This window comes from Corvus moneduloides, chromosome 32 (genome assembly GCF_009650955.1).
Source record: "Corvus moneduloides isolate bCorMon1 chromosome 32, bCorMon1.pri, whole genome shotgun sequence".
Lineage (NCBI taxonomy): Eukaryota > Metazoa > Chordata > Aves > Passeriformes > Corvidae > Corvus > Corvus moneduloides.
Window position 1 is genome coordinate 107,890 of NC_045507.1, and position 24,439 is coordinate 132,328.

Genomic DNA, 24,439 nt, shown 5'->3' on the forward strand with positions numbered 1-24,439 from the left:
GGTCGTGACCCCCCCCCCCCCCAGTGACACTGCTGCTGCAAGATGCTGCTGGGGGTCGGGGGCTCCATGTTGGGGTTCATCCTCCTGGCACCGTGGGAGTGAGGGAGGGTCCCCAGGGGCCGTGTGTGTCCCCCCAGAGCGTGTGTGACCCCCCCATGCCGGTGTCACCCCCTTCCCTGCCCACAGGGCTCCTGGCAGCCCCTGCTGCCCCGGGAGGGAATTTGGGGAGGGGGCAGAGGGGGTGCGCAGCCCCCGCCGGGGGATGACCCCGGCCCAGCGCCCTTCGTTCAGCACCGAGCTGGGCTTGGGGCCGCAGGAGGAAGAGGCCGGTGGGAAGCAGATCCTGCAGGGGGGACAGGGCTTGGGCTCAGGGCAAGGTCCTGCCCTGCACACCTGGCTCAGGTGTGAGCCTGCCCCGGGAAGAGAGCGGGACATTCCCATCCCCACGGATCCTGTCCCCAAAATCTCACTCTTGGGATCCCTCATCCGTCTTTGCAATCCCCCCTCCAACATCTCCAGGCCTCTGCGAAGAGCCCAGAGGGCTGCAAGTCCCCACCCAGGGTCCCCAGCAAGGCCCAGTTTGGATGTGCAGCCCCCAGTTTTCCCAGTTTCCCTCTCCTTTCCCCGGGCCGGGTTCCCCCGCTCCCAGCGGGTGGGAGCAGCCGAGAGCCCCGCGCTGCCCATCCCGACCTGTCCCGGCTCCATCCCCGCTGCTCCCGAGGGGCTCGGGAACGGGGCAGGGGCGATGAAGAAGCAGCGGGAGAAGGGCTGGAAGGATTAAGAGGAGGAGGAGGAGGAGGAGGGATGGAGGAGGAACAGGAAAAGGAGGAGGAGCGGGAGGAAGACGTGGGATAGAGGAGGAGCAGGAACTGGAAGCAGAGGGAGCGCGTGTCCCAGCCCGGGCTGTGTCCGCTGCCCTTCCGCCGCCTGGGCCATTGTCCCCCCATCCCGCAGGTGACCGCGGAGGGGGAGCTCGCCCCACATATCCTGGGCGGTCCGTGGGAGGATTCTGGGGGGAGAGGGGGTATTTTTGGAACTTGAAGGACTCTCAAGCTAAGCCGCAAATGCCCTTTGGGGAGATTTTGGGGGATTCCCGGGAGGTCGTTTTCTCCCGGGGGGGGGGCCAGGAGAGGGGAGAACAGTGGGACACCGAGGTGTGTAGCCCAGAGATAGGCGACCCCCACGATTCAGCGTGAAGAGGGGTAACCCCTGGAGCTCCCCGCACCCTGAAGCAGAGAGTCAGGGGAAGCGGGACCCCCGGGACCCCCAAACCCCCCATCTCTAAGTGGGACCCCAGAGAGGGGGACCCAGGGAACCCCCAGGGGACGCAGGGACCCCCCAGCAGCCCAGAGAAGAGGCAGCCCCAGAACCTCGAGGTCCGAAGACCAGAGAGGGGGGACCCTAGGGATTCCTGGGACCCCTGACAGCCTGGAGAGGGTGGGGGCCCAGTGAGGAGAACCCTCAATCCATGCAGGACCCCCAGAACTCCAAAGTGGAGATACCAGAGAGGGGGAACTCCTGCAAAGCTTTTTTTGGGATGATCATGATCCATTCAGGTCTTGGGGGGCTCAATCTTGGTAATTCTGAGAGTTTTTTCTGCTAAGTCTTGGTGATCTGGAGGTTTTTATGGATGTAGGATATCCAGTGACTTCTAGAGATGGGCTTGGGCAGGAGGAAAGGAAACCCCAACCAAACACTCTCACACCTTGTTTTTCTCCCGGAAACAGGATTTCTCATTCCCAACCCTTGGCTGGATGGAGGATGAGGCTGTGAGGAAGAGGAAGATGCCCCGGGAGCCGCAGGCAGGTGAGGAGGAAGTCAGTGGCCCTTTCCCCCTCTGTCCTGCTCCATCTCCCAGCCCAGCATCGCCCCCGGCTGCAGGACAGCCCCGCTGCCGACGCCGTCCTGCCGGGGACGGACTGGGGGGATCTCCTTGCCCTTCTCTGTGGCACGGAGGCAAATGCCATCCTCTCCTTGTCCTTCCTCCCCCAGACAAGGAGCTGAGCACGGAGCCCAGGGAGGACAAATGCCCGCGGCAGAAGCTGGTGGGAGAGGCCGTTTTGAGCGGCTCCACGGCGCAGGAATGCAACGGGGAGGAAAAGCCCCGGAGATCCCGCACGAGGAGGGGCTGCAAACGCAGTCCAGGGGTCTCTGAGAAGGAAGGACCCTCGCTGGGCCGGAAAAGCGGCCGGAGATGCGGCCAGAGGTCGGAGCTGAGGGTCCATGAGCAGCTTCATGACGGGGAGGAGAAGCCCTACAAGTGCTCGGAATGTGGGAAGAGCTTCCGCTCTTGCTCCAGCCTCCTCACCCACCATCGGGTGCACACGGGGGAACGGCCCTTCGAGTGTGGGGAATGTGGGAAGACGTACACCCATGGCTCCCACCTCCTCTACCACCAGCGGGTACACACGGGGGAACGGCCCTACAAGTGCTTGGAATGTGGGAAGAGCTTCAGAGACAATTCCCACCTGCTCTGGCACCAGAAGATCCACACCGGGGAACGGCCCTACAACTGTGGGGAGTGTGGGAAGAGCTTCAGAGACAGCTCCGGCCTCGTCACCCACCGGCGCGTGCACACCGGGGAACGGCCCTACACGTGCTTGGAATGTGGGAAGAGCTTCAGCGTTCGGTCCAATCTCATCTCCCACCAGAAGATCCACACTGGGGAACGGTCCTATGAGTGTTCCGAGTGTGGGAAAAAGTCTCGGAGCAGTTCGGATCTCCTCAAGCATCAGCGCACACACACGGAGGAGAGGCCCTTCCGCTGCCCCGACTGCGGGAAGGGCTTCAAACGCAACTTCAGCCTTCTCACCCACCGGCGCACGCACAGCAGGGAGAGGCCCTACAAGTGTCCCGAGTGTGGGAAGAGGTTTCAGACCAGCTCAGATCTTGTCAGCCACCAGCGCATCCACACCAGGGAGAAGCCCTTCGAGTGTCCCAAGTGTGGGAAGAGCTTCTCCAGGAGTTCAGCCTTGACCAGACACCAACAGAGCCACCGCTAAGGGCAGCCCTGCGAGTGCCCCGAGTGCGGGAAGAGCTTCGTGTGCTGCTCCAACCCCATTGCCCACTGGAGGACCCACGGTTGGCAGAGACCCAGTGACCACATTCCCAGTGGCCCATGCTGGGAAGACACCTGGCTGTAGATTCCGAGGAGGCGAGCAGAGAAAAAATTCTCCACTTTTTACTGTCTCATGTGAAAGTCTCTGTTCTCACACAAGCCAGCTGTCTGACGGTTTGCTGTCTGGTAAACATTTGCACCTGCAGGGCTGTTGGGAGAACATAGTGGAATGTTTTGGTTCACTAAGAATAATATTTTGAAATGGGTGGTTATACCTCTTAGCCTATCACCTTGGTTGGTGGTTTACCAATGGGCCAATCATGTAATTTCTCTTTTGTGATCCATGCTATAAAAAGATGGGAGTTTTTGGCATTAAACGGCATAAAACCATACTTCTCTGGCCTGAATCTATGTTGTTTTTCGCCGTCCTTGCACACAACAGTGACACCCAGCTGGTGCTCTCCACATCCTCCTGGTTCCCCACAGGCAACTGGATGAGCGCTGGGGCAGGAACATCCGTCAGGATGGAGACTAACACCAGAAATTCATTGGGAAGAGGAGATTTGTTGACTTTAAACTCCAAAAAGTCTCACCTGCTCTGTGCAGTCATTTCTTCTGATAGCATCAAGCAGCACTGGATGATCTTGGACCCTCCCATGGCACAGCACGGCTGCTTTTGGGGTGTCAGCACCTGGCCAGAGCTGCAGATGGGGCCTGTGGGGGTAGCTGGGGCCATACTGGTGGTGCTGGGAGCCCCCCCAGCTGAGAGCCAAGGGAACTTGGGTGAGCAGGGAGCATGGGAAGAGAGGGGGCGATACAAAATGTGGGAGAGAGGGAGGAAAAGAGGGGTGGGATCCCCAAATCGAGTGGGAGGGGAGTGGGACCCCCCAAACCAAGATCGGGAGGTGGGAGCTGGGGATTCAGGGCAGGATGGGAAAGGTGGGGGAGAGGGAGGAAAAGAGAGGGCTTTGGACCCTCAAACTGAGTGGGAAAGGGCTGAGATCCCAAAACTCAGCAGCACGGTGAGGCGCACTTCCAAACAGGCTGTGGGGGGAGCAGGGGTTGTGGGGACGATGGGAAGGAGGTGAGAGAGGCAGGAGAAGGGGTGGAACAGTGGGCAGGGGCGTCTCATGGGGGTCCTGTAGCAGGAGGCTCTGCCTGGAATGGGTTCAACCAACTTCAACACTGCCCTGTTTGCAAAGCCCCCCGTGGGGAATGCAGAAGGGGGGTCACGCTGCTTTTGGGGTGAATAATGCTGAAACCAGCCTGGCTCCTCCATCCCAAAGTTCAATGTCCTGAGAGGAGCTGTGGCAGAGCTGGTAAAATCCCTGGAGAAAGGAACAACCAAGTGACACCACTGAGAACTCCTGCAGGGCTGCTGAGCTGGCACAGCCCGGGCACATCCGACTGACGGGGCAGCACCTCGGACCAGAAAAGCAGCGTCTCCTGACCTTTCCCTCCGTGGGGAGTGTGGAGGTTCTTCCCTGGAGTGGGGATGCCCCTCAAGGTCACTCCTCAAGGCTGAGCCGAAGAGATTTGCCCACGGTTGTTGGTCTGGGGGAGTGACATCAATGTCTACTTAATAATTTGGTTTGCTTTAATGTAATTGCTTTAATACAATTGCTTCAATATTGCTTCACAGTACACTGTGTTATAATAGTTGTTATAGCTCCTATAGTGTGGAGGAAATAATTCTCATTAAGATCTTTATGTCTAGTCATTATCATGTATATTTATATAAATATATCTGGTTAACCCTGTGGGACAGTCATATAAAGGTTCAATTACACCTCTATAATCCTTCACACATAAACTCTTGACAAGTCTGGGGTTGGGATTGCACCCAGCCGCTCCCAGGCTCCTCTTGGAGGAGTTTAGAAAGCCTGGGGGGTTCTGGTGGCTTTGGGGGCCTATGGGGCATGTTGGGGATCCTTTCTGCACCGTGTGACTCAACAAGACCTTCTGTGTTAAACTTGGTCTGAAGTTCCCACTCTGCCCACGACAGGAACCCCTGTGAGTGTCTGTGACGCCCCTGCTCTTTAGCAGCCTGGGGACTCGTGGACTGTCACTGCAGAAGCCCTGGAGTGTCTGTCACAGACTGGCTCCTTAGCACATAGAGACACCTCTGCTGTCACCAGGGAGCCCCTGTGACTGCCCGTGACTCCACGATTCCTTAACAGATTCAAGAGCCCCCAAATACCATGGAGACCCCATGACTGCACGAGCTCGTGGCTCTTTAGAAAAGCAGAGATCCCTGGGATGTCACGATGGAAGCCTGTGACCTCACTGTTCTTTAGGTGCCTAGAGACGTCTGGGAAGTCATCATGGAGCCCCTGTCACTGCTGGCGACCTCATATCACTTTAGCAGCCCTGAGACCCCTGGAATGTCACCGTGCAGCCCCTGGGAGTGCCTGTGACAGATCAGTGCCTTAGCAGCTTACTGCTGGTGGGAGTACGTCCATGGAGGGCCTGAAACCGGGAGGTTTCTTCTGGTCAGAGCTGAGCAGGTGTTGGGGTCTGTTATCTGTGACAGGGAAAGATCTGAGGGCAGAGAAACTGTTCCTGTAGGGTTGCTCCCAGCAGCAGACACACGGGCAGGGAGCTGTATGAAACTCCAACCAGGAATGTCGTGGGAGGGAGAACTTGAAAAGCTCTGTCATCCCCTGCAGCGCAGACACCTTCCTCTGAGCCAGACCCCCTGGTCTCCTCTCCCACTCAGCAGAGCTCTGCCCCCGGGGTTGCCTGGCCCCAGTCAGGAGCTTCCTCGGCAGTGAGAGCTCCGGCACAGCGGAGACATCTCTCTCCTGATGCGTGGTCATTTCCATCTGCCCAGCACGGGAGCTGAGAGCCGCTGCCCAGGATTTTGCTCCCTGGGGGGAGCAGGGCTCTGCTGGGTGAGAAGGCTTTCCTGAGTGCCTGCCTGCATCTGCTTTCCTTTCTTCCCTCTGGAGGAGAGTCACAGAGGTTTTCTGTGTTTTTCCAGCTGGTTGTGCTGCTCTTCTTGCTGCCCTCAGGGTCCCTGGCAATAAAGTGGTGGTGTTACACAAGGGCTGGGGCTGTGGAGGGCCTGCTCTGATACTGTCCTGCTCTGACACTGTCCTGCTCTGACACTGCCCTGGAGGTGTTTCCATGGCCACAAACTGCCCGAGCAGTCTCTTAATTGTCCCGGCTTGAGACCATGCAGTCCGTGGTCGGGCGCTGAGATGCTCAGTCACTGCAGCCAGCACGGTAACACACCTGATTGTGCTGGACAGGGGGTCCTGCCGGGCTTGGGCATCACTCCAGAAGAGCCCAACTCTCCTGTAGGACCCTTGTGATGTCTGAGAGCCGCTGATCTGCCCAGGCAAATCCGCATCCTCATCCTGTCCTCTTCATCGTTCTCTCCACAGTTGTGCTGGAAAGGGGAGGCGTGCACATTGAACAGGACCCCTCTGCTCCCAGTAGAGCCCAGTTCTCCTTCAGAGCAGCCTCTGTGGGAGTGCTCCTGCAGCTGAGTGGAGCGAGCCCAGAGCAGCTGGCACCAGGCTGAGGGGCAGAGCAGCCCTCCTGGATGTCAGTGCTGGCAGAGGTTTGCACTGGGGGCAGCAGGGCGATGGCCAATTTCAGCCTTCTCAAGGACATTTCCAGGTGGGCTGGGGTGTCTGAATACTAAAACCACAGGGTAACATTTGCTGCACCTCACATCCCTCCTTCCTCTGTGGAAAAGAGCATCTTCCTGAGCGCCTCACCCTCCCTACAGAGCAGCACAGGAACCCCTCCCCGGACCCTCCCTCCAAACACCCGGGGGTGGGGCCCCTCCAAGTGCTGTAAAAGGGACTGGCCCTTAATGTAGGAACCCAGAGTGCCAAGAATATTTCTCTGCCTGTTTTTAAGGGTTCTTACCCCCCTGAACAACACTGTTTTAGCCTCCAACCTTGGAAAAAATTACCAACAGTCAGACAACAACTAGAAAATACAGTGGTGTGAATTAGGTGATAGACTACTATGTAAGATTGTCACAGGGTGAAAAAATTGAGAGGTTTTAGGCTTCTTTTTGTAGTAAATAGATAAGAGTAAAAAATATCAAAATGGAGGTTGTTGTTCTCTAAACCTTCTTCTCCTTCTTCTACTACTCCATATTCTGCAGTAAAAGTAGTTTGGAATAATTGGATAGAAAATTCCGCAGTTCCTAGTCATGTTACTGAATAATTGGTAGGAAAGTGAAAATAATGTATGTTTTTAGTAACCATTGGTTAAAATATCTTTAAAAGGCTGTGTAAATCTTGATAATTAGACTCACTCCTACTTTTCTGTCTTCTATGCTGTACCTGGGTCATGCTAGTGGCTCTGTTCCTCTGATAAGACTTAATAAACAACTATCTGGAAGCATTGAAACTAAAGGAAAAGTCTCGGTTTATCCTTGAAACTCCTTGCAAGGACTTTCAGCAAATTCTCTCCCATCAGGAGAGACTTATGGCACAGTAAAGTGTCACTTAAAGAGTCCAAGGGAAGAGGGCCCTGCTCTGCTCTGCAGCTCAGCGGCACAAAGCAGAGCTGGAGCCTCAGAGCTACACAGCACCCCCAGCACAGGAAAGCACAATTCAGATATTTCACAGTGAATAATGAAAGGAATGAGAGAGATTTGTCTTTACAAACAAACTGTGGGTCTGCTCCTAGGTAAAGATAGATACTGAGAGGTGGAAGAAACAATGGGAGGAATTCCACTGATTGATGAAAGGAGTGAGAGAGATTTTATAGGAGAAAGGTTCACGAAGGATGTCTGGACTTCAGGCAGCTCTCTTGAAAGCTGTTTATTGCATAGGCAAAGTTACAGCATTTCAGGGAGTGGGTATCCAGAGCCAGCCCTACAGCTGCCAGCTCCAGCTGTAGGCATACCTGAAGCCGCTTGCTGTTCACGTTACAAAGCATTTTATACTTTTCTTTGCTGAGTATCTTAACACATAACAACCAATAAGCACCATACACAATACCGTTACATTTGCCTATAGCCTATCATTGCTACTGCCATCACCGTATTATAGTCATTATTATCCAATCACAGGAGTAAGTAAGTTACAATTTAAGCTTACAGTGGAAAATTCTCAGACCTCTCTTCTTCTTCCTGCATCGACATTTCTTGTTTGACTGCGATATCTCTCTTTTTGGTAAAAACATGTTTTCTATTGACTTATGCTCTTCTTGAGACTTATTTACTTGGTGAAAAACATGTCTTTGTTTGTAGTCACATACCTTTGTCCTAATCATAAAAATCTCCTTCCAACTCATCTCCAACCTTTGCCTTCTCAGTTACTCATCGATCACTGGTTCAGCAAAACATCTTTTACTCTGTATCAAAACTTGCTTTCATTTCTCTCTCATCCTCAGTTTCTACATTCAGAGATCTTTCTGCCAAGCCTACATATCTGTGAAACTTTCTTACCAAACTTTCATCCTCTCCAACAGGATTTGTCTTTACGAACAAACTGTGGGTCTGCTGAAAGGTAAAGATAAATACTGAGAGATGAAAGAAGCGATGGGAAGAACCATAAATTCCATAAAAATTAAAATGAAGGGGGGATATAGACTAGAAGGGAACCTTAGGTATTAGGCATTTCAGGAAGTCTGTACCTCTCGAGCACCTCAGCTGATGGGGAAAGAGAGAGGGAAATGCAGCTGGGAAATCAGGATAAAAAGGAGGCTGCGGCCTCCAAAAATTTGAGAGACCCCAGGGGAATCCCCCATGGCCTCTCCCTTTATTCAAATCAAGTAACAGGACTCCTCTGTCTCCTTTTTGGACATAAACCTCTGGTGTTGGTGGATTAATTTTCCTGACAGTAATAAAGTCTTGCTGAAGAGCTTCTCTGAATTTCCCTGTTTAGTCTTTGGCAGTTTCCATGACCATAAGGAGCAGATGTCCAACAGCAGCTCCATCAGCCCCTTCCTCCTGCTGCCATTGGCAGACACGCGGCAGCTGCAGCTCCTGCACTTCTGCCTCTTCCTGGGCATCTCCCTGGCTGCCCTCCTGGGCAGCGGCCTCATCATCAGCGCCGGAGCCTGCGGCCAGCACCTGCACAGCCCCATGTTCTTCTTCCTGCTCAGCCTGGCCCTCACCGACCTGGGCTCCATCTGCACCACTGTCCCCAAAGCCATGCACAATTCCCTCTGGGGCACCAGGCACATCTCCTACTCAGCATGTGCTGCTCAGCTCTTTCTGCTTATCTTCTTCCTCTCAGCAGAGGATTTCCTCCTCACCGTCATGTGCTACGAGCGCTACGTGTCCATCTGCAAACCCCTGCACTACGGGACCCTCCTGGGCAGCAGAGCTTGTGCCCACATGGCAGCAGCTGCCTGGGCCAGTGCCTTTCTCTACGCTCTCATGCACATGGCCAATACATTTTCCCTGCCCCTGGGCCAGGGCAATGCCTTGGGCCAGTTCTTCTGTGAAATCCCACACATCCTCAAGCTCTCCTGCTCCAAATCCTACCTCAGGGAACTTGGGCTCATTGCTGTCAGTGTCTGTTTGCTCTTTGGCTGTTTTGTGTTCATGGTTTTCTCCTATGTGCAGATCTTCAGGGCCGTGCTCAGGATCCCCTCTGAGCAGGGCCGGCACAAAGCCTTTTCCACGTGCCTCCCTCACCTGGCCGTGCTCTTCCTGTATGTCAGCACTGGCACACCTGCCTGCCTGAAACCCCTCTCCAAGTCTGCCTTCTTAGGTTTTCAGTGGTAGTTGTAGGGGTCTTTCTTTATTCTTTTTTTATGTGCTAATGTGTGAATTGTATTATTCTTCTCTTTTGTAAACAATTCTCTATCTGTTGAACATGACCAAGAGACTACAGATGAGGGATTGTGCTCTCTGTACATTTAAACAAAATAAAGGACACTGCAAACACTTGTTCGTCCAAGATCCTTCCTCTGAGATGGTAGCAAAGCTGATGGCAGCACGAAAGGATAAAAGGATTCATGACTCCTTGCTAAAATATCTAGATAGAAAGCAAGATGAGAGAGACAAATTTCTACAAAATGTGGTTAACTCCTTACAAATATATTCAGATGGAGAGCAGAATGAGAGAGCAAAACTGGAATCTCTGCTGAATATGGAAAGGGACTTTACCAGACAAATGCGCCGCGGGCTGCGGAGTGGGAGAATCCATTGAGAGAGACATTGGGCACATCGACAGGGATGAGGAGCCGGCAGGGTGAACACAAGGATGTGGACAGCGGTTCAGATGAGGAAGAGCTGGGAAACTGCAGGAAGAGTTAGTGTGTGAAAGGGAGAGGTGAGATCAGGCTTGGAAACTTTCAGAAGCAAAGAGAGTGACTAAGCCAGGGTAGGAATCAGTAGTACTGAGGGTGAGGAGGATGAGGAGAAGGAGAAAAAGACAGAAGTGTCGGGCAAGGAGACAAAGCTGGTGTCCTGGGGTGACTTTATGATGTGTATCCCATGTCGCTGCTCTATGCCCAAAAATTAACTTTGTGCCTTTCTGTGCCTCTAAACTGAGCCTGAGAGGGGGAAGGAAAAACTGAGCAAAACTTTTTCAAAGCAGTTTGCAGCTTGTTCAAGGTCACACAGAGATAGCAGTTTCTTCCCAGCTGTCGCAGGGAAGCAAGGAGGCACCCAGCTTGCTGCTTTCCAGTCAGCTTTTGGCTAGTTTTTCAGTTTCCTTTTCTCCAGAGAGAGACTGAGAGTTGAACTTTGCTTTTCCTTCCCTGGAATTTCGGATTTTCTCCCTTTTCTACTGGACTGCTTTCAACCTCAGAGCACATCAGGAGGACTTTCCACTGGGCACAGAGGGCCTGGCCCTGGGCCAAGCCCCAGCTCCGAGGAGGCCAAAGGGAGGACTCTTAACACTTTTTCCCAGGTTTTTTCTCCACAGCAAGACATTTTATTATTTAGCATTATTTTCCTTTTCCTGTGTGTTTGGTAAATAAATGGTTTTATCTCCTTCACTTTCCTTCGAGGAAAATTTATTTTTTCCCGAACCTGGTGGGGGGAGGGGTGGTTGTGCCTTCTCTCAGAGGATCTATTTCTAAATTTGGCCAAACCAGAACAGCTCCCTGTAGAAGGAGAAGTAGCTGTGGAAGAGTAGCTGTGGAAGAGAAGGGAGAGCCAGGAGAGCAGGAAGTGGAAAAAGGGAAGATGAGCCAGCGAAGGAAAAGGGAGAGGCTGTAGAAGGGCAGGCAGAGATGGCAGAAGTGTGGGCAGCAGCTGCTGGGGAGCAGAAAGAAGCTGCAGAAGAGGATGTCCAGGAATACTGGGAACCAGGGGTTTTCCCAGGAGTAAATGGTCCTCATAAAGCCTGGTCCCACACGCAGAGGGCTGGCTGTTGTTCAGGGGGTTTAGATCCCCTGGAGAGGAGAGCAGGCTTCGGGGAAGGTGGTGGTGCTGCTGAACGTGATCAGGAAAAGGAAAAGATGCTGAAGGCAGAGGGGCTGCTCGCTGCCAAGTCCAATCGTACTGGACTTCAGACAGAGCTTCGTGATGGATAGGAGAGAGAGAGACTCTTAGAGGGGGAATTGCAGGATGTAGAGTCTATACCCCTAAACAAAATTGAAACCAGAGGTGATGGTCAAGGTCGGCAAACTGCTACCAAACAGTGCCACACACGGCGACCGAGATACCGAGGTTATTTCAGGATCAGTTGAATTAACAGATGGGACAGCCTGCAAGTGTTCCCACGGTGAATGTGGAGGTTGTGCCCGGACTAACCCAAGCACAAGCCGTAGGTGGAAGCACACAAAGAGGACAGTGGTTCAGTTATTTACCCAAGCCCAGTTCCATCCGACCAAGCAAAGCCATTTCACCGCCCGGGTGGTACAGGACTAGGCCAGGGGAGAAGGAATTAAATGCATCTTTCACGAAACAGGCCAATTAAGCTTAAGCACCACACGATGGCCAGTTTTCATGGGTTTATGGGAGCAGTCACTTGAAATACCTTCAGGCAGTTATTTTCGGGTAGCTGCCAATGCCCATGATAAACAGCATTGTATCCGTGACCGAAATGGTGTGAAAAACCTATTTTACATAAGAAACTGCACAGCTTAACCTCTTAACCAGGTTAATTCTCTTCATCCAAGAATACTCAAAGAACTGCTGATATTATCACAAGGCCTCTCTTGATGATTTTTAAACAGTTTTGGGAATCTGGAGATGTCCATTCTGACTGGATGCTGGCTAACATTATCCCAGTTTTCCAAAGTCAGGAAGGATGACCCTGGAAGCTACAGGCCTGTCAGTCTCACTTCAATGCCTGGTAAAACTATGGAGAAGATTTTTCAGGGAGGCACTGAAAAATATCTGGAGGACAATGCATTCGTTGGTCAGAGGCAGCGTGGCTGCGTGAGGGGCAAAGTCCTGCTTATCAAACCTGATTGCCTTTTACGACTCTGGAACCCACCTAGCTGATCAAGACAGCTGATGCCATCTTTTTGAATTTCAGTAAAGCTTTAGATACTGTCTCTGCCAGGATCCTTCTGGAGAAAATGTCCAGCCCCCAGCTGGATAAACATGTCATGTGATGGGTGAGCAGCTGGCTCGTGGGTCAGGTACAAGGGCTGACAGCGACTGGGGTGACACCAGATGGGTGACCTGCCACTGGTGGGTCCTGCAGGGCTCCACTGTCAGCCCTGTGCTCTTCAACATCTCATTAAGGGTCTGGATGCGGGGCTCAAAGGAACACTAAGCAGAGTTTGCAGACAACACTAAATTGGAAGGAGCTGTTGACTCCCTCAAGGGCAGAGAGACCTTAAAAATCAGAGAGATGGGCAATCTCCAACCGTGTGAAGTTTAACAAGGGAAAGTGTCAGATTCTGCCCCTGGGACAAGGCAACCCTGGATATAAGGACAGACTGGGGGAGGAGAGGCTGGAGAGCCTGGGTGTCCTGGTCGATGGCAAGTTGAACATGAGTCAGCAGTGCCCTGGCAGCCAGGAGGGCCATCCAGGAGGGCCATCGGTGTCCTGGGGGCATCACGCCCAGCACGGCCCGTCAGGCCAGGGAGGGGATTGTCCCTCTCTGCTCTGCACTGGGGCAGCCTCACCTCGAGTGCTGGGGGCGCTTGGGCGCCACAACATAAAAAAGATCTGAAGTTAGTAGAGAGTGTCCAAAGGTGAGCTACAAAGATGATGAAAGACCTCAAGGGGAAACCGTAGGAGGAGCGGCTGAAGGCACTTGGAGGAGACCGATCTCTGATCTCTGCTGACCAGTGACGAGACCACAGCTTGAAGCTGTTCCAGGGGAGGGTTGGACTGGATATCAGGGAAAGGTTCTTCCCCCAGAGGGTGATCGGGCACTGACTGGCTCCCAAGGGAATGGTCACGGCCCCAAGGCTGCCTGAGCTCCGGGAGCATTGGACACCGCTCCCAGCCCCAGGGTGGGATTGTTGGGGTGTCTGTGCCAGGCCAGGAGTTGGACTGGATGGCCCTTGTGCATCCCTTCCAATTCAGGATATTCCATTATTCCGTGAAAATCTCTGGAGGAAGTGCCAGATGCTAAACCACCAAGGTTCGTTCCCGGCTCCTGGGCGAGAAGCAGGTGCCAGCTGCCCGCTCTGCAGTTAGAGATCCCCATGAAAACATTCTGGGTTTCTGTGTTCTGAAACATCTCCTGGACAACAGCGTGTGGGCCTTCAGTTTACCACTCCTTCTGTCTAGAGCTGAGCCAGAAATGTCCCACTGGGGGGTGGCCCTTTCCTACAGTCGCTGCTGTCCTGGGACCAGACCTGGAGCGTGGGGAGCAAGCTCCAGATCCAAGCACCATCCCCTCAAAACCTCAGAATGTTAAAGTATCTCCTCAGGAGCGCCAGAGGAAGGGGGAAATTTGGGGCAAGGGAGGACACGACAACACCCCAAGAGCCCCCCAAATTGTCCCTCTGCCCTCCCCAAACAGGCCCACGTTCACCCCCAGAATGGCTTCAAACTGCCCCATGACTTTTGCACGGGTTGGGGGCATGGGGGAGGCATCAGGACCACACACACCCCTCATGTCTGAGCAGCTCCGTGCCCAGCCGGGAGCAGGAGTGGGGCTGGGGGGGTCTCCCTGTTGGAAATGATACAACTTTTTATTGTTATTATTTACAACTTCTACAATTTTTAATGTAACTTTAATCGGATTTCTTTCGTCTTTGCCCAGGGGGAGGGGAATTGAAGTTTCTCTTCTAAAGAGTCAGTGAGGTTCTGTGCAGCCTGATGAGTTTAACAGCTCCAGGTTAAGGAGCCCGAACATAGAGAGGAGATAAATGAGCGTTAACAAACATCACCCGCGGGTGCAGTCGGAGACACCAAAAAACGAGAACCAAATGAGCATTGAAGGAGAAGGGATCAATAACCAACAGGAGATCAAATAGTAGGAATTGTCATTTAGAACCAATGAACGAGAATTTCTTTGGGGTTTTTTTATGGATAAATTTTTGAAAAGTCAGGTAAAAAACCAGGTGTGAAGGAATGACTTTCACTGCATAGTCCAGGCACGTGTGGATGAAATAATTTCCATTGCACATCCTGGCCAGAATAAAGTAATGCCTGATTCTCTAAACACTTAAAAGATGTTGTTGGAGAGTTTCTGGTTTTCTTGCAGTTGCAGTGACAGCCCCAAATTTCCCCCACCCCGATGACACGGCTGGAAATAGAGGAGGGGGGGGGACTGGCTCAGGCTTTATTGTGCACTTGCATGCCATGATGGAGCAGAAAAATCCGCCTTCAGCTCCCAGGGATCCATGATGGAGCAGAAATCCACCTGCAATCCGTGCCCGATCCCACACTGGAGCAGATCGTTCCCCAAAGGAGGCCGTGACCCCGTGGGAAGCCTGTGCTGGAGCAGGGTCCTGGCAGAGGAACCCTGGAGAGAGGAGCCCCCCTGGAGCAGGGTCCTGGCAGAATTTATGATCACAGGGGGTCCCACAATGGAGCAATTCCTGAAGGACCAACCCTGTGGCTGGGACCCACCTGGAGGAGGGGAGGATCTGACTCCTCTTCCTGAGGAGGACCCTGACCCCCATTCCTGTCTGCCTGCACTGCTGGGAGGGAAGGGGGAGAACTGGGAATAAAGTGGGACTCAGGAAGGAGGGAGGGGTTGGGAAAAGGTGCTTTAGGGTTTAGTTTGCTTCTCATTTTCCCGCTCTGATTCTGACTGGGGATAAATCCAATCAGGATCCCCCAGTCGAGTCCCTTTTGCCCGGAATCTATGAGGGATCTCTCCATGCCCTTCTCCCACCTTAGGAGCCTTTCCTTGTATTTTATCCCCATCCAGGTGTGGAGGGGAGACATGGAACAGATCTGGGGGGGCACTGGGAATCCAGCTGGGATCACCACACCCCACACAGCCATGGGAATCAGCAGAGGTGCCCATTTACCAGGGAATGGAATCCAGAACAGGAGAATTTGGGGTCAGGGAGAAAATCAGATCCATTGGGACACCCGTGGTCTCTGAGACACCTCGAGATGAAATGGCCACGAGCCTGAGATTTGGCTCCATGGGATGTCTGGAATCCTCCAGGATGATCCTGTTCCATGCGCCTCTTGATGATCTGGACGAGGGAATTGAGGGCCCCCTCAGTAAATTGATGGATGAGCCCGAGCTGGGTGGATGTGCTGGAGGACAGGAAGCTCTGCAGAGGGACGGGGACAGGCTGGAGCCATGGCATCCATGGGACCGATGGCGTGCGATGGGCTGAGGACAGAGTGAAGGTCACAACAACCCCATGGAACGGTCCAGGCTGGGGGAAGAGCAGCTGGAAAACCGGGAAAGGACCTGGGGGTGCTGGGGACAGTGGCTGGATGCCAGCCAGGTGTGCCCAGGTGTGTCCATGCGTGTCTCCATGTCTCCAGGTGTGCCCAGGTGTGTCCATGTGTGTCTCCATGTCTCCAGGTGTGCCCAGGTGGTCAGTGGCACCTGGCTTGGATCAGGAGTTGTGTGTCCAGCAGGATCAGGCCAGGGGTTGTCTCCCTGTACCTGGCACAGGTGAGGCCCCACCTGGAATCCTGGGGCCAGTGCTGGGCCCTGCACAAGGACATTGAGGGGCTGGAGCATGTCCAGAGCTGGGAATGGAGCTGGGGGAGGGGCTGGAGAACTCCTGAGGGTGCTGGGGGTGGGTCAGGTGGAATCAGGAGGAATTTTTCCATAGAAATGGGTTGTTAAACATTAGGATGGAGCAGGGTTGGGGTTCAGGGAACACCTGGACATGGCACTCCAGGTCCAACAAGGTGGGATCAGGCACAGGTCGGACCCGATGGTCTCGCAGGGATTTTCCAGCCTGGCCTGGTTTCAGCTGGGATGGAGTTAATTTCTCCTCAGAAACTGTTCCAGTGCTGAGGTTTGGATTCGGAATGAGAACGGTGCTGGTAACACAGCAATGGTTTGGGTTTTGCTCAGCCAGGTTTATCCTGACTCAACGACTTTTTCCCTCATCTCCTGCTCTGCCAGTGGGAGGTTCCCAGAGGAAACGGGGAAGGAGCACAGCTGGCCCAGGGGACCAAACTGGCCAAAGAGATTTTCCACAGCACAGAATGACCCTCCCAGCTCTGAACTGGGGGGAGTTACCCAGAAGGGCCGATCTGGGCAACTGGATCTGGGTTCAGGAAGGGGGCTCTGGCATCGGTCAGTACTAAAAAGCATTAAAAGAACTGTACCAGACATGAACCCGGACACTGAGTGGCTTTTCCTTGAAGCTCCCAAACGACTGCTGGAAAATTGTAAGGATGGTCAGGACAACTGGTGCTGGCCAATCATTTGTATATTGGAAGGATCTTCCACCCTCTGGTTATTCCATTTTCCAGCAATTCCTGCCATGAAACCAGCGTGTTACTGCCAGCAGGTACTGCCAGGGAAAGCAGCTGGCAGACACCCACGGCTGTCCCCCACTTCCAGAACGGGAATGTCCAGCCTGTACCCACTGGCAATCCACAGACCTGTATCATTTGATTTTGAGAGAGCCTCACTGATCAGGGCAAGAAATAATCTCCGCACAAAGAGGAAAGACAAAATAACATCCCTGTACAAACGCCTCCCAGCATTTGTAACAGATGTGAAAGCTCGGAAGGTTAACTCTTCCTTCATGTGCCACTCAAAAACTGGCATCTGAGAGCAGCTAAGCACAAAGTTTTCCACTTTTTTCCCTTTTTCACAATGAAAGGAGTTAAACAAAGAATTTTGTATTTTTGCCTAGTTTGGTAGTTCATTTTTACTTGGTTTTGTAGTTTGCCTAAACTTTGTAACTTTCATTTTATAATTGATGTTTATGTGCTTGATCTTCCTTAAGCTCTGTCATTTTCAATTCATTGTTTAGCTTTACCATATAATCAACATTTGTATCTTTGTTTTAATTGCTATTTAGATCACTAGCTTGTAGTGGAACATTGACAACGAGGGACTGAAAAAATGAGCAAAATTCACCGGCTGTGACTTTTTTACAATGACCTAAGACCTCCAGAACGCTAAATAAGTAGAAACTGTCCAGATGGAAGAGTCCTAGGTCTCGCCTGGCTGGGCTAATTGCATGAGTCCTCCGGTGCCACGACAAGAAATGGACAAAGTCAGCACAAGTGGATTGTGCAGGCACTAAAACCTGCCACAGCAAAGGTTCAATAAAAGGACGTGATGAGGATGACGACAGAATCGTATAAAATAGCAGTAAGCACCCCGAAACCCCAAAATAAATGCTGCCATTCCAAATAACGAACAGCAGATAGCAATCTTGCTCCACGAAAACAAAAAGGACCAAAACCCAAGGAATTGTGAAATGCTGTGTCCATGAGATGACGAGGGGGACAGACTTGGGGCGTGGTTTGGGGAATTGTTTGAATATTACGGTGTCTGTAAATCCCAGGGAACAATGCCTAATCGGATGTGTTTATGGAGGGACAAACCCAACGCGTTCCCGATGTCGGATTAAAGGAATGCTTTCTTAACAGTTGATGCTCTTAAGCGATTTTCTTTGAATTAACAAACCCATGGCCCACAGCATTACCAAAAGTGCAGCCCCCATCCCATGTCCCTTTCCCACTCCAACGCACACAATTCGCAGCAATGCCGGCCACCAGAAAATACAAACCCAGCTCAGCGTGAGCACCAGGGCCCCACTAAAGAAACAAAGTCTTGGCTCAAGAAGATGCTGAGAGTGACCTCAGTGTCCCTACTCACCTAGAAGGGACAGCCCAGCAAATTCTGTTTCCCCAGCCTGTCACAACAAGCTGCTCTCCCGACAGAATGACGAAAACTCGCAGGAAAGTGAGTGCAAAAGAGAAGAAGGTTTCCATGTAATGTTAAATTAAATAAGGCATCAGAACAGCTTTAGTCCTTTATATCATACAGAGGTTTTATTCACGAATATTAATTAGAATTATCCTAAGATATAAGAAACTGTATCATCAGTCACAGCCACAAGGAAAAGGTGAGACACAAAGACCTTCAGCTGTTCGGTAAAATGATCACAATATATTTTGTCTGACAAGTTGTGCTACAGGCACACATTTATGGTCACGGTGGAACAAACACCTGGCTATAAAGTTTCATGACACACCCAGTCAGAGGAAATACCCTCCAGGCGTCCAGCACGCTGCAATACAGAATGCCTGGATTCTAATCCTTCAAATTGTGCGAGAAAGTTTGTTCTCTGGCTGACTTCAGTATCAGGAGAAGGGAGTAGGATCATGAGGGGCTACTGAGTGCCGGCACAAGGTCACTGCTGTCCCCGGATGTGTGAGTTGGCACAGGCAGCTGGAGCAACTCGCGGCTGGAGGGTGAAGAGTAAATTTGTTTCTCTTCCCTCTGTAACCGGGAGACCCTCGAAGCAAGCCCTGGGCAGAGGCACACCAGGGAGACAGAGCCTCTTAAACGGAGCCGATGCCAGAGGATCGCGGCTGCTGTTCACAGGGTTATCCAGGGCTATTCCCAGCCGCAGGATTACTTGAGTGATTTACTGTCCTCCTCCCCAGCTAATTTCTAACCCATTCCCCCCAGTACCAGAAAAGAGAGAAGGTGAGGGACCAGATTTTGACACAGGACTCTCACTTAAAGCCTGCGTGCTGAAAATCCCGCTCTGGAAAGCCGGTGTCCTTAAAGGAGACGGAGGAGGCCTTTATTCGAATAAAGGGAGAGAGTCCACCGGGCTTTTCTCTCTCGCGGTTTCGGAAGATGCAGCCTCTTTTTACCCCAAACCCCGGCCGCACGTTGCCCTCTTCCTGTCCCCACTGGCTGAAGCACGAGGAAGGTGCAGCCCTTTCGAAGCGCCCGCCACATATTCCCCTCCCGAACGTGTCATTCATTTTCCCCCAAAGTTCGGAAGCGCCCACCTTTCCTATCACCTGGCTCACCACGTCTCAGGAAACCGTCTGAAACCAGACCTACCTGGTGATGCCTGTGCCGGGCACGGAACACGCAGGAGTGGAGCAACTTCTCATCTGTGCGAGAGCCGGGTGCTCAGTGCCAGTGGGTAGTAATCATGGAAATACAAACAGGGAATTTTCTCCTTCCGTTTTTGCCACTGAATCTTAAGTGCTGGCAGGAGACAGAGTGGTGAAAAACGATCAAAGCAACGCCGAAGAACAGCCCTCCCCCGCAGCCTGCATTCACGGGTGCGCTCACACGGTCCGCCCCTGCCATCAGCACCACAATAAGAGTCATTACTGTGGAAGAGGCTGCAAACAGAGCAAGCGCTCAGGCCAGGAGCAGAGAGAGGGTGTACCAGGTGGAACTCCAGCCAGCCCTGCAGAAAATCAGTTTAAAATGCTGCACCAATTCCAGGGTCTGCCTGAACAGCAATTTTACAGCAGGGAGAGGTCGGAGCACACGGACTGTCCTCACCCTGCTGGGAAACGGCTGGAGTTGTGCAGTCACGGTCAGGCCAACGAACGGAGACTTCTGCTTCTGCTGGGCTTCGCACAGGCCACAGGCAGAAGCCGGGAAAATGAGTGTCCCCACAGACCGCCTGCAGGAGCAGCCCCCGGGCAGGGGAGCCCTGAGCTCATGGCGCAGTTTGTGTTGGTGAATACCCAGAGCCGGGATTTGCTCCGCTTTGAAAGAACGGGAGATGCTCCTATTGGATGCCAGCCTGAGCTCTGACTCTCTCCTCGGGCCAGAGTCCTCTGTCCAGAGAACCAGCCCAGGCCTCCCTGCCTCCTTGCAGAGTGGAACAGATCGGTGCCCGTGCAGAGCCTCCAGAAAGGCATTTCCATCTCTTTTCGCTTCACCAGAGCCTCACTAGAGAGACCGCATTTGTTGGGCTGAAATTTATTCCTAACTGCTCCCACCCCGTTTAGCACAGTCCTCTCTATGGCAGACATTGAAGAAAAGGCTAATTATCAGCCAAAAAGAAGCTATTCAGGGTGTTCTATTGTTTTTTCCTGCTGGGGAGCTGGGCAGATGGATGGCTCAGAATACGTATTCAGAGCTGCTGCTCCAAAGTGCACCATTTCTAAGGCTCTATTCCCTAGCCAGCAGGGTTTAACCCAAATGCTCCTTATGGATGTGCTCAGTTCCCATAGCTGTGCAATCCCGCACATGGGATCTGTTTCAGAGGATTTCTTCTTCCTCCTTGAAAAGGGGCAGATGTAAGAAGAAGCCTAAAAATGTTTTTGCTGTTTAAAAATATTCATGAAAAGTAAAACGTCTGTTACAGAGAAACCACATAAGGAGAAAAAAATGGGGTTTAGGGATCTTTTGAAATCCCTGGTGTGCGAAGGGTTGTAGCATTTAAGGCTCAAAATACAGCTTACGAATCCAGCAACATCCAAGAGTGGATTTTTTTTCTCTGCTCTTTTTGGTGATATATCAATAGCTCTCCTAGGCAGCAGAAAAGTCTTGCTCAGTCCATCAAAGATTCCTCACTAGCACAGGACTTAAAAACTAAAAATTAGGCCTACCTGGAAAATGCTCCTTAGGCGTTTTTCACTCTCACCTTCGAGAGCGCTCGTCCACACCCTGGGATGATTTCTGTGCCCCTCTGGATGGGAACTGGTTCCGAGCAGGGCACAAACCCTGCAGGGAGGAGCGGAGCTGCCCCTGCCTCCTCCAGAGCCCCTCTCGGGCTCAGGGCTCAGCCCCACGTCTCGCCCTCCCTCGGCAGCGCCTGTCCCGGGGGCACATCTGGCACCGCTGGGGCTGCCCGGGCACGCAGGTTCCCAGAGCCGCCGGAGCTGTCAGCAGGAGCAGAGGACAGCCCTGCTTCTCCCCAGAGACCGCCCGAGCAGCTGGTGCTCCACCGGCGGCTCCAGCTCATGGGCGCGGTCCCTGCTGAGGCTCAGCTGCCTTTTGGCCACTGCCTTTGCTTTGCAAGGGAAGAGCCTCACTCACCCTTACAGAAACCACATTCAGGTCATGGCGTTTTCTGGTTCAAGGGCAATTTCAACACAAAAAGAGAGAAAGGAAAGTCAAAGACTGAATGAAAACTCCGGGGCCTCAAAAGTATTGAGCCACTTCATTCCCATGATCTTTTATCACAGGCAAGAGTCTCAATCCCACAGATTGTCAGCTGCCAGAGACCATCTTCCCCAGGTGTCAGAAAAGACTTTGGAAAACTAAGAAAGAACTGGCAGAAGCCTGGAGGGTCCTTTGTTCATTGTGCGCAGAGTAAGCAGAAAGAAACCGTTCTGTGAAAATCTGAGCTCCGCAATCATGTAGGACAGAGAGAGGAGCAGCCAGGCCTGGGCAAGAAGCCACAAGCACACAAGCCTGGGGTTCTGCAGCTTCCTTCTTCGCCTTCTGTAACCTGGACAGAACTGAAGCCCAGCGATGGCATTCAGCTTTGCCACTCTTCAGTGTGGGTACTGCACACATCCCCAGTGTGCTGTGCACGGATTTTCCTCAGCTCGACGTACAATCATTTTCTTTCTGTTTCACAGAGTCCAAACTGTCTGTCTAACTCTCACTCAGAGAAATGTGCCAAGAGAGAAGCACTTGCTGGATTAGCCTTTCCTTCTCACAGAGTCCGGCACCCAACTTGAAGCCATCTGGCAAAAGCAGAGCTCACAAAAGGGCCAGCTGAGAAAGCTCTTGCTGCCTACAACTTGAACTGCAGCCCTCAAACCAGCAGCACACACGCTGCTCTCGGCACTTTCCTTCTCAGCTCTGGGCACCATCCTAAGCCTTCCCTCTCGCAGAGTCAGGATCCAAAGACAACGGCACCAGCGACTGCTCACACACGAAAGGCACCAGGACAAAAGGCTCCCGAGCTTGGCCTTTGCATTCCCGCTGACAGCTCAACAGCTCTAAGCCAGACAAGTGCCTGGTGGGAACAGCCTTTAGAATCACTCCGAGCACCTCATGTGCACATCCAAACCTGCTTTCCTTGCCACAGAGAGCAACTACAAGCCCATCTCCAGAGAAACGGCATCCCCTCCTCCAAAAAACAACGCATCCAGGGACTGATCCACCTCCAGTATTGAATATGTCCAACAATTGCCCCTACACGGAAGGGACCAGGAGAGAAATGTCTTGCTGGACTATTCCTCCCCATGGTACCTTAACATCTGCTCCAGCAACACTGGCGCTATGTCCTTGCCTTCGCAAGGAAAGGCACTCCGAGTCTCTTGGCCTTGCCTTGCCTTCAGCACCTTGTCTAGTTCTTCTTAAGCTACCCTTGCTCTGCTTCCTTTGCCTACGTCTGCCTTGCCTCGCACTACCTACAACTTGCTGGCTTTGCTTGGCCCTGCCTACCACTCTTGCCCTTGCCTTCCATGCAGGCAAGGCGCTGCAAAGCAAGTGCAGGCAATTGTGGGCAAGTCAAGGGAGAGGTAGGCAAGGCCAGAGCAGTGAGGGGAAAGCAAATGGAGTGGTAGGCAAGAGAAGGCCCAGAAGTTAGAGGCAAGGCTGGCCGTAGGAAGGAAAGTCCACTGATGGGAAGGCCAGGCAGAAACAGGAAGGGCTCGGCAAGCCAAGGCCCTGGAGGAAAGCGGTAGGCAGGTCAAGGGCGGGGCATGGCCGTGCAAAGGAATGCAAGGCTCCAGAGGGCTCCAGAGGGCTAGCAGGGCAAGGCAAGGAAACTGTTGTGTTGCCAAGGCAAGGCAAGGCAAGGCCAGGCCAGGCAAGGCAGGTGAGAAGTACATTCAAGGACTGCTGGTACACGAAAGTGGCCAGGACCAAGTGCTCTGTGTGGCCTTGATCTCACATCTCTCCTCTGCACCTAAAAGACTTGGGCTCCCTGCTTTCCTTTGTATGTAAAAGAACTCTCATTCTGGTCCTGGAGCCCCAGGGCAAAATGTGAGTTGCCTGTCCAAAATTTAACACATGCAACAGGCAAAAGCTGTCCAGAAAGATGGGTCTGGCTGCATGGGACCTCCCCTGGGCTTCTTCTCACATGCTCCAGAAACACTGGGGATGCATGAGACCCTTGAGGGTCCTCGGGGGAGCTGATGGGGCAGGGCAAGGCTGAGTAATATCATGAAAAAGGGGTCTTCCCAAAGGAAACCTGTCCCCAGGGGAGAGCCCAGGCCCACGCAGGCCCCCCCTGCACCTGGCACAGGGAGAACGCCCCTTCCCCCCTCACCTGCCGGGGCTCCACTGGTGCCTTTTCTTGGTCTTAAAATCAAGAGTCAAACACGGTTAGAAGGGGAAAAGGGATTTTACCTTGGTATTTATTTTAAGGATCCTTAGGTGCACACGTCCAGGTGGAATGCGCCTCAATGCCCACCGCAACGCCCACCCTGATAGATCGGGTATAACATTATAGGTGCTACTAATTAGCAGATCTATCAAAGATTCCCCAATGAGGGGCTTCAGTGCGGCCCCCTCCCCAAGGAACCTTCCCCTGGATGGTTCTATCTCAGTTTACAAAATGTGTTCTGGAGAGGACCTTGGTGTCTGGGTTTTCTAGGATGTTTAGTCTCCTAGCTTAACAAAATAAGTCTAAGAACATAGGCTAAAAACCACTAAGAATACAAAAAGCTATAAAAAGGTATATAAAAGGGGTATGAAAGAAAAGGTAGAAAATCATCATGGCATCACCATCAAGCCGTTCTGGCAGTTGCCAGGTTCCAGTTCCACATCCAGGGTGGTTGGAGAGCCCCAGCCCCAGCCCAGGTGCTCCCTGCCCCAGCACCTTCCCCCCTCATCCCTTCCCCAGCGCCCGGGGCACCACGGCCTGGCCACCCCAAACACCCCGAACACCCCAAACACCCCGAACACCCCAAACACGATGGGCCACATTGGACACCACTCCTGCTCCACAGCTGCTGCTCGGGAATGTGGCAACAGCTCCAGGCCCAGGTCCACTGAGGGCAGCCAGGAGCTTCCAAATCAATCCCTCCTTCCCCTCCTGCAGCTGGGCAGGGGTTGCCCCTGGGCTGGGCTTGTGTTTAAAGGATGTGGCTGGTACTGAAAGGGATGTGACCCAGGTCCAAACACATCTCTGTCATTTCGGGCCCCATTTTCAGAGCTGCTGAGCACAACTCTGCTGAGGTTAAACACAGACTTTGG

The 24,439-nt window shown here is 52.7% G+C and overlaps 2 protein-coding genes and 1 long non-coding RNA gene across 3 annotated transcripts; 2 read left to right on the plus strand and 1 right to left on the minus strand.

Moving 5' to 3' along the window:
* The first annotated feature begins 829 nt into the window (after positions 1 to 829).
* LOC116437059 (zinc finger protein 239-like) lies at positions 830 to 3,450 on the plus strand. The gene is made up of 3 exons (XM_032094618.1): positions 830 to 954; positions 1,728 to 1,806; positions 1,993 to 3,450. Exons 2-3 carry the CDS (start codon positions 1,755 to 1,757, stop codon positions 3,000 to 3,002), a joined length of 1,062 nt encoding a protein of 353 aa, XP_031950509.1. The 5' UTR covers positions 830 to 954; positions 1,728 to 1,754; the 3' UTR covers positions 3,003 to 3,450.
* A 5,395-nt stretch (positions 3,451 to 8,845) lies between these two features.
* Positions 8,846 to 10,499, plus strand: LOC116437081 (olfactory receptor 14I1-like). The gene has a single exon (XM_032094648.1). The coding sequence runs from the start codon at positions 8,949 to 8,951 to the stop codon at positions 9,762 to 9,764; it is 816 nt and encodes a 271-aa protein (XP_031950539.1). The 5' UTR covers positions 8,846 to 8,948; the 3' UTR covers positions 9,765 to 10,499.
* Positions 10,500 to 18,322: 7,823 nt separating this feature from the next.
* LOC116437122 lies at positions 18,323 to 21,497 on the minus strand. The gene is made up of 2 exons (XR_004237181.1): positions 20,890 to 21,497; positions 18,323 to 19,525 (listed from the first exon to the last, which is right to left on the minus strand). It is a non-coding gene; the product is annotated as an uncharacterized LOC116437122 (long non-coding RNA).
* Between the last annotated feature and the right edge of the window lie 2,942 nt (positions 21,498 to 24,439).